The sequence below is a fragment of the Myotis lucifugus genome, unplaced genomic scaffold (assembly GCF_000147115.1).
Source record: "Myotis lucifugus unplaced genomic scaffold, Myoluc2.0 scaffold_1405, whole genome shotgun sequence".
NCBI lineage: Eukaryota > Metazoa > Chordata > Mammalia > Chiroptera > Vespertilionidae > Myotis > Myotis lucifugus.
In genome coordinates this window covers 1-9714 of record NW_005872453.1, presented here as the reverse complement: position 1 = coordinate 9714, position 9714 = coordinate 1, and the positions used below count along the sequence as shown (strand labels likewise).

Below are 9714 nucleotides of genomic sequence, written 5' to 3'. Positions count from 1 at the left end.
TGGGTAAAGGAAGTCGAGTGACAAAATTATGATTGTTCGACAATTCCTGTCAGCCGTGTAGGGGCGTAGTAAGTGGTGTGCATAGTAATAATCTTTTGATCCTCGGGTTTGTTCTGTCGGAGGAGAGAGGAGGTCCTGCTCCTGAGGAGATGGATTATCAGGGGCAGGTCCAGGAGTGTGTGCAGGAGAGCCCTCTGAGGAGTGAGAGAGGAGGAGAGCGAGCCCTGCAGTGTGAGTTGCAAAGGAGCTGCCTTTCCCACCCTTTTGAGCCACATGTGTGGGCCCTGTCTGAGTGGCTGTGTGTAAACCCTCTGAGCTTGGTTATCCTCACGCCATCCATGGGGAACCTGAGGCTCAGAGGGCGTCAAGGCCACTTCCCAGGTGTCTCCAGATGGTCGAGGAGGAGGGTGCCTTCATTTACCCGAGAAGAGGAGGCGCCCACAGGGAGAGCAGTAATGAGGGAAGACAGGCAGGTGGCAGCCCCAGGCCTAGGAGGTCACTGTGCCCTGGACCGGCCTGTGGAAGCCTCTCCCAGCCTCGGTAAACAGGGCCCGGAGGAGGAGTGAGAGAGCCCTTCCTGGGTGGGGTGTGGGGTAGGCGGGTGGCCTCAAGGTGAGAGCGTGTCCCCTTAGGCTCATTGTAAAATGGGAGGTCCCAGCCTCCTTCCAGGCACTGCCATTTTCTTATCTTGGTGACTGGTTTTTACTTTTCAGACCTTGGATTCAAATGCCAGTTTTTTCAAATTAGAATGAAAATCCTGCTTGGGCAGCAGAGAGTTCAAACAGGGTCTGGGAGTACAAACAGGAAGGGGATGGGTGTAGCTGCCAGAGGCGGGAGGAGAGCCCTTCCACCTCACGTGGTCACCCTCTCCCGGGTGACCAGTGATTTCCATCAGTCAGCATGCACCTCCCTCTTCCTCCAACGTGTGCCAGGAAGAGCCCCTGGCCTGGCTGTTCTGAGGACCAGCTGAACACCAGGAGGGTCTGCCCTGGGGTCCTCAGCCCCATTCCTTGCCAAGCCCCGCCAGCCTCATCTGGCCCAGCCTCCTCAGAGACCAGGGTGGAAGGGTGGAAGCTGGAACCACACGCAGGACAGGACTCACTGTTTGGCTGGGAAAGCCCTCAGGGAGCCAGGAGCCAGGAGTTCTGTGCTTTTGTTACAGAAAAACCAGACAAGAACCAAACAACGCTCTGAGAGTTTGGAGTTACACTTTATTCACCACGGCGGGCTTAGGGAAATGAATCCAAATTCTAAGCATGGCTACAAGCAGAACCTCCCTTTTTATGGAAGAGCCAGCCCTTTGTGCGCTTGCTGGCAGCGGCGTTGAAAACTACACAGTTCTATCAATTAAAAAATGTACCTGGCATGACATTGGGTGTATCTAGTCTCTGGCCTACAAGGTCAGAAAGCTAAGTTTATCTCCCCCATTATTCAAGCAGGCTAGAAAGCAAAGTTATTTTTTCACAATAAGAGGCCGTCCAAAGAACAGCAGAGAATTCCAAACAGTAGTTTTACAGAATAGGGGTTTTCCTTCACACTTCATCGTGAGAAGCAGCCTGTGTGGGGCTTCACAACATGGGTGCTGCACCCACCCTATTACTGACCAGCTGGGTGGCTTTGGGCAAGTTACCAGACTTTCTGAGCTCAGTTTCCCCATCTGTAGGGGTGGCCCTGATAATGGCCAGGGCTGTTGCCAGGACAACTAGGAACAGCCAGGGAAATGGGCCCAGAAGCACCTCAGAACCCTTGGGGCAGCAGCCTCTTTGCCTGAAAGGCTCCCGCTGGCCCTGCAGTGAGCCCCCTGTGCCAGCTGTGGCTGGGTGCCCGCTGGGGACACTGTGCCTCCAGAAGGAGGCTGTGCATCCTGTGGCCTGGGGGCCTGGCTCTGCTGTCTGAGCCTCCAGAGAGGAAGAGGAGGAAAGAGTCCTCAGCCTCCAGGCCTGGCCAGGAGCTGAGAGCAAGCTCTGACCCACAGAGAGGTTAATCCATCTAAATTAATTCATTTGTCCAGGTTAGAGCTGAGAGGATGCTGTTCCTTTAGACGAGAGACATGGTGTCTACTTTGTCATGGTCTCTGCCACTCCCTATTGCCCCTACCTGACAATTTCCCTCCTACACATCACCTGCCTGGCTCCTATAGGCATTTCAGTTCTGTAGGGAGCTGGCTTAAAGGAGAAGTTAGAGAAGACGTTAGCTACTAGAGAAATGTGAAGATTGACTAGAAGCTGGAAGTTATATCATAGGTTAGTGCAGGTTAAGAGCACATCAGATGAAAGGCATCCTGGAGGTTAGCTTTAAAAGGTCAAAAAACTAATTTTGGAATTTTGCTCAGAGAGACCAAGAGGGAAGGGTGCGGTAGAGACACCTACTATGTGCCAATCTCTTCCCCAGCCCTTATCTCATTAACTCATTGATCTTACGCAGAAGGTCAGATGTATCCCTATGTTACAGATGAGGAAACTGAGGCAAAAGAGGGGACATAAGCTCCCTGAGGTCACCCAGGAAAGAGCAGCAGAATTAGGCTCCAAACCTGGATGATGCCTGGCTCTAAAACCATGTAAGCCTCACCATAACCATTGTCCTTTCAAGTGGCCCGGGAAGGGATTTGACAAAACGGGCTCTATGGGGCCGAGGAGGAGTGCAGACACCTCACTAGGGCCTCGGAGGTTGCCAGGGCCTGGGGAGGGACTGGGAGCAGGAGCAGGAGAGGATACAGAGCATCCAGGTGCTACCTGAGGTGGCTGGGAGGGCAAAGGTCATGATCCCCACCATTCTCTGGCGGGGTGGGCAGGAGGATGCCTTCTTCTTGGCCTTCTCAGGGAGCAGAAGGTTTATCCTTTAGAATAGGCTGGTGGCCTCTTTGGTTCCTTGGGTTTCTGAGTTTTCAACCAGGGCCCTGGGCCTTTGCTAAGAGCCTGGCCTGTGGTCCCGCAGCCCCTCTCTCTACCCTGGCTTCTTCCCCTCTCAGGGCCATGTTCATGCTACTTCCTCCTCTTGAAAGCTGCTACTTCCCCTTAAGAGAGGTCAGCTCTGGGGCACATTGTCTCAGAGCCCGGCGGTCTCCTTATCAGTCTCAGAATGAACGTGTAACTCCCTGGATTCAGGTCCACTTCTTTACAGGTGGGAAGTTCCATGACACTGAGACTCCATATGCCCAATTTACAGCTGATTCCGGCCCCTGGCATGTTGCCCGACACACCAGGCCGGCCACTAGCAAGTGCCAGAGCCAGAGGGATTAACAGAAGGAGCAGGACCCTAACTGACTGCCTTCTTCTCCCTGCAGGTCATCCTCTTCTCTAGGCACACACAAGGGGGTGACCAGTACACCCTCAAGGATGGACATCAGGTCACTGTCAAAGGGACGTTTCTTCAGTCCTATGGAACCAGGTACCTAGTGTTGTTTCTCTCCAGCCCTGACCCTTAGCAAACCATGTCAACTGTCTGCTCCAAGCTGCCTGTCCCTGGCTCAGGGGATGCTGGATGTGTAGGACCTGGCCTTGCCAACACTGCATGGTACCCCTGCCCTCTGCCAGTAGAATCTGGACACCATGAGCAGAGATTCCCCATAGACACAGGGAGCTCATAGTCTAAGGCCAGCCACGGGGCAGATCATGGGCTAGAATTGAATTTTGCTCAGGAAGACCCAGAGATGCAAAAATAATGCCTCATTTATTTCCCATTTGGCCTTCATTCATGTCAAAGCCCGCATTTGGCTGATGTGGAAATCGTTTTTATCTATATATTTTTAATTTAAAATCTTTATTGTTTAAAGTATCACATATGTCTCCTTTCCCCACCATTGACCTCTCCCTAGCCGCCCCCAACACCCTGCACATGCCCTCATCCCCCTACTGTGTGTGTCCATTGGTTATGCTTATATGCGCACATACAAGTCCTTTGGTTGATTTCTTCTCTCCTCCCCACCCTCCCCTGCCTTCTCTCTGAGGTTTCATGGTTTGTTCGATGCTTCTATGTCTCTGGATCCATTTTTGTTCATCAATTTATATTGTTCATTATATTCCACAAATGAGTGAGATCATGTGATATTTATGTTTCTCCAACTGGCTTATTTCACTTAACATAATGCTCTCCAGTTCCACCCATGCTGTTGCCAATGGTAAGAGCTCTTTATTTTTTATAGCAGTGTAGTATCCCATTGTGTAGATGTACCACGGTTTTCTAATCCACTTGTCTGCTAATGGGCACTTAGGCTGTTTCCAAATCTTAGCTATTGTAAATTGTGCTGCTATGCACATAGGGGTGCATATATCCTTTCTAATTGGTGTTTCTGATTTCTTGGGATATATTCCTAGAAGTGGGATCACTGGGTCAAATGGGAGTTCCATTTTTAATGTTTTGAGGAAACTTCATACTGTTTTCCTCAGTGGCTGCACAAGTCTGCATTCCCACCAGCAGTGCACAATGGTTCCTTTTTCTCCACATCCTCACCAGCACGTGTTGTTTATTGATGTTAGCCATTCTGACAGGTGTGAGATGGTACCTCATTGTCCTTTTTATTTGCATCTCTCCGATGACTAGTGACTGAGCATGTTTTCATATGTCCCTTGGCCTCTGCATGTCCACTTTTGAAAAGTGTCTATTAAGGTCCTTCGCCCATTTTTTTAATTGGGTTGTTTATCTTCCTTTTATTAAGTTGTATGAGTTTCCTGTAAATGTTTGAAGTTAAACCTTTATCAGGGTTAACCTTGGCAAATATGTTCTCCCATGCAGTGGGCTCTCTTGTTGTTTTGTTGATGATTTCTTTTGCAGTACAGATGCTTTTTATTTTGATGTAGTCCCATTTGTTTATTAAGAAAATCTTTATTGTTGAGGGTATTGCAATTGTTCCTCTTTTTCCTCCTCTGTTGCCACCCTCTACCCAGTTCCCACCCTGCCCAAAGCCTTTACCACACTATTGTTTGTGTCCATTGTTAATGCATATATGCATATAAGGTCTTTGGCTAATCTCTTCCTGATCCTTCTCTGAGATTTATCAGTCCATTCCATGTTTCCGTGCCTCTCATTCTATTTTATTCATTAGATTTCTTGTCATTTATTTTGATTTTTAGATTCAATTTTTGGTAGATATGTATTTATTGCCATTACATGGTTCATATTATTTTTATCTTTTTTTCCTCTTCTTAAAGAATACCCTTCAACATTTCAAGTAATATTGGTTTGCTGGTGATGAACTCCTTCGGTTTTTTCTTGTCGGTGAAGCTCTTATTCTGATCTTCAATTCTAAATGATAGCTTTGCTGGGTAAACTAATCTTGGTTGTATTCAAAATACTTAAATTTGCCATCAAATGTAATTTTTAAATATATATTTGTATTGATTTTAGAGAGGAGAAGGGAGAAAAGGGAGAGAGAGAAAGAAACATCAACAATGAGAGAGAATCATTGATCTGCTGCCTACTGCATGCCCCCTACCAAGGACTGAGCCCACAACCCAGGCATGTGCCCTTGACTCCAGTGGAAACCTGGAGCCTTCAGTCTCTAAAGCCAATGCTTTATCCACTGAGCCAAACTGGCTAGGGCTCAAATGTAATTTGATCTCTTTCTGTTTCAAGTTCCTTCCTGGAAAATACTAAGTCATTTCAAAATACAAACATCCTCTCAGCACTGTTTCCCACCCAAGGGGGGACTGTAGGGAACAAGAAAGAGATTGTACATCTCCCCAGAGGCTGGAGAGCCCTGTAATACTCCAGCAGCCCTGGCTGCCCTCTGCTGAGACCCAGGTGGTGTCTGGTGAGGGGCTCTTGCCTGATTTGGGTGGGGCTCTGCAGGAATTGAATAGAATATCTATCTAGGGCCACCTCTGGACTTGGTTCAGAGCCTGGCCCTGTGGGGGGTGCAGAAGACACATAGGCGGGTGGGGGGCTTCCCTGAGTGCTGTGCATTAGTTGGGGACACCAGAATGACCCCAAGATGCAGGCTATGAACCATGCTCCTGCTGAGTTCAGGGAAGGCTTGGAGTAGACAGTGACTCCTTGGATTGGGACTGGTTTTAGGACATGTGCCTGGAAAAGGGCAGAACAAACATTTTTTTGAGACCCTTTCATGAGCCTGGCTTCTTGGGAGGTTCTTTTGTTTTAATTCCTCACCTTAGAGCCATAGCTATCCCCAAAGGAAGTTTTGTAGGCAAGGGCTTCCTTCCAAGGAGAGAGACAGGAATGAAAATTTACTTTTGTGGAGGCTTCCTGAACACCTATTAATCAAACACAAAGGAAGGGAGTCAGCCCCACACTGGGTGCCTTGAACCAGGTTGTGTGTTTCAGAGTCACCCCAATAACTAACAGTATGAGCTGAGGTCAGGGTGGGACACACAACAACCTCTGATGAGGGACAGACACACATACCGGAAGTTGTCCTGCCTGGGGAGCCAATATTCATTCCATGCCTCCCCTGCTAGACACCGTCTTTGTAGGTAAAGTCCATCAATGTCACATCTTCTCTCCATTTTTCTCTTCCTTCCCAACTGAGCAGCTGTGGGCTGGCCTCTAACCAGTGCACACCAGGCATGAGAGGCTCTTGCTTCTGGGCATGTTCCTGGATTTGCATCTTCATGCAAATATGCAGTCAGTTTCCAAGACCCAGGCTTCCTGAGGCTCGAGTCCACATTGTTCTTTACCCAGTTCCTGCTTATTTCTGGAAAGTCACGCTGGAAAGGGCAAAATGCAGTAATTCCACAAAACACACTAAGTGCAGATTAGGTAAACACAAAGGAAGGCAGCACAGTGGGAAGGGTGCAACCTGCCACCCAGGTTGTATGCAAGTTGCCAGGCACACATGGAAGTCAGAGGCCCCAGGCCCTCCTGCTCCTACCATTGGGAATAAACCAGAACGCTGTCTGATTTCTGTCCACCTAGGTTTGCTGTGAACTTTCAGACGGGCTTCAGTGACAATGACATTGCCTTCCACTTCAACCCTCGGTTTGAAGAGGGCGGGTATGTGGTCTGTAACACCAAGCAGAAAGGACGCTGGGGGCAGGAGGTGAGGATGACGCCAAATCCCTTCAAGATAGGTATTCCTTTTGAGATCAGCTTCCTGGTGGAGAACTCTGGATTCCAGGTGAGCAGGATTCTCCTCCCTCCCTCCTACTGCCTGTCCCCCTGCCCTATCAGGCCTGGAGAAAGGCCTGTAAATAAATACCCAGGCAATGCCATTATACAGATAAGAGGACCTTACACACCTTCACCTGCACCCACAGAGCACCTGTTGCTTCTGTTATAAGAAATAAGAGCTGGGTAAGTCCCCACCTGCTCTTTGGCCTCAGGTTCCAGGTGACTTCCATCCTCTGCTGCAGCCTGCCCACTCCAGGTCCTTGAGAGCATTTGTTTCGGTGATGCTGTGGCAGCCCTTCTGCAGGCCCAGGGGCGGCTCAGGGCTGCATGGTGTGGTCATTGCTCCTGCAGGCAGAGCAGTGCTGCTGGGCCCGGGGAGAGGGATGGCTGTGTCTGTGCTTCTCTGTGCGAACGGGATGCTCCCAGGCCTCAGTGTGCACCCTGAGGTGCCCTCTCCTCTGCTCCCATGAGCACTTTATGGGCATTTAAATGCGCATATTGAAATGGCATCCCAGGTGAGCTGAGAAAGACAAACCTAGAGCAATAAACAAGCAAGAACTCAGAAGCCAAAACTAGAGCCAAGTGGTGGCCTGGTTTGGCTGCACTTTGGATCACACGTGTGTTCCTGTACCTGGAGCAGCTCTGAAGGCTGGGCCCCACCTACAGGGGATGGAGGTGAAAACCAGACAGGCCTTAATTTCTAGAAGCCGGGGTCCTAGTGCTTAGGTGTGCTCCCCGCCCTGTTCTGGGACCCTCTCCTGAAATATGTACTCCTGTTGACAGGTGGTGGTGAATGGAAAGGACTTTACGAAGTACACACAGGATGTGCCTTTACACCTCGTGGACACCATCTCCTTCACCGGTGGTGTGGAGGTGACACAGATCAGCATCAAGGTCAGATTGTCCATCTGGCACTTGTCCCACTGGCTAGGTACAGGGGTTATCCTAGGCCAGTAATGGCAAACCGTTTGAGCTCAGCGTGTCAGCATTTTGAAAAACCCTAACTTAACTTTGGTGCCGAGTCACATATAGAAATTTTTTTGATATTTGCAACCCATAGTAAAACAAAGACATATTTTTTTATGTTTATTTTATATATTTAAATGCCATTTAACAAAGAAAAATCAACCAAAAAAATGAGTTCACGTTTCACCTCTGACACGTGTGTCATAGGTTGGCCATCACTGGCCTAGGCCTGCTGGGTGGGTCCAAAAGTTCCAGCCAATCTCTCACTCAGGTGACTCTAGGGACTCACCTTTGGCTCCCCCATCCCACCCTTCCTGTGTCACTGTCTCTGTCCAGAGCACCTGCCTCAGCCTGACTCCCTCCCCTCTTATCTGTCACTCTGTACTCCCAGCCTTGTTAGGAGGCCATGAGGTCCCAGAAAGAACCAGCTTGGGAATCACCCTGAATCTAGCTCAGATCCCAGCCCTGCCATTGTCATCAGCTGTGGGATCTCAGACAAGTGAGTCTGCCTCTCCAGCCTCAGTTTCTCATCTGTGCAAGGGGCATAGTCACAGCCTCCCCAGGAGGTATGTGTGGGCTCAATGAGGTAATACATGTCAGAGGTCACGAAATGTCCCCCATGGGCCCACACCACAGTCTATTGGACCCTCTCTGTGTTTTCCCATTTTTGAATGTGTTGCCAACATCTACAAGGTCAGGACCAGGTTTGCATTGTGGAGCTCAGTGCTGGTGATGGCTGCACAACAGTGTGAAGGCACTGAATGCCCCTCCACTGTCCTCATGAAAATGGTGAAGGTGGTAAATTTTATGTGTATTTTACCAAAAATTGTCAAGGTCAGGTGATATCACCTGGAAATCTGAATGTCTGGCTTTTTTTGAAAACTGGGAAGATTGGTGTATGCCTGGCCCACTTTCCCACAGGGCCAAAGACACCTGGATTGGAGATGTTATTGCCACTTTGGTATTTGAGTGTGCTCCTCAGATGGGAAAAGCACACAGTAGGCGCATAGCAAATATGAACTCCTTTCTCTTTGGTCCCATCTCTTCCTCTCTCCCTTTCACCTACTCTGTCTCTGTCTGCCTGGCTTTCTCCATCTTCTCTGGACCCCTGCCTTTCCACTTCTTCTTGGCTCATTAAATCTTCTCTTCACTCCCTTTCGCCTTTTGTTTTAACAGGACACCTGTGCAATCCCTGTCCAGAGGATGATCTGTGAGGTGCAATCCAACACCAGTCCCTGTGGCTCACCTGAGTCCAAAGATGGGAAACCAAAAGTGAGTTGAACATGGACACCTGGGAGCTGAGCAGTCAGCAGGAAGGACAGGGGTCTGAGAGAGGCTACTTCCAGCCAGCAGGCAGCCAGGGCTTCTAAGCCCCATCATGCCCACCCACGGTTCCCTACGTCCAACCACCAGGCACCCAGGCCCAGGACCTGGGAGGGTCCATGGTCCTTCCCTCCCTTCCTTAATGTCCCTCCAGGGCACCAATGCCTCTCCTTCCTGAAGCCACTGCCTTGGTCCAGGCCATCTTCCCCTAAACCCTTAACCACCCTCACACCCACCCACTACCACAGTAACCATTACATAAGCAACTCTTATCTCATCGTCTTCATGCTTAAATCTCTTCAAGGCCCCAGGCTCAAATGAAGCTCTAACTCCCCAGCTGTATGTGAAGAATTCTCTCCA

At 49.5% G+C, this 9714-nt stretch overlaps 1 protein-coding gene across 2 annotated transcripts in view; it reads left to right on the top strand.

The window, feature by feature from the left end:
• The window catches only part of LOC102421656 (galectin-9B-like), a 10090-nt gene extending 674 nt beyond the window's left edge, over positions 1 to 9416 (top strand). The window contains exons 2-5 of one of the 2 annotated variants that reach the window (XM_014449767.2): positions 3284 to 3387; positions 6871 to 7072; positions 7849 to 7959; positions 9208 to 9416. In XM_014449767.2, the coding sequence (XP_014305253.1) occupies positions 3284 to 3387; positions 6871 to 7072; positions 7849 to 7959; positions 9208 to 9312 (522 nt within the window). In that variant the 3' untranslated portion in view covers positions 9313 to 9416. Of the gene's footprint in view, positions 1 to 3283; positions 3388 to 6870; positions 7073 to 7848; positions 7960 to 9203 lie in introns of both variants that reach the window. The other variant, XM_023748442.1, reaches the window with a different exon arrangement.
• Positions 9417 to 9714: the final 298 nt, after the last annotated feature.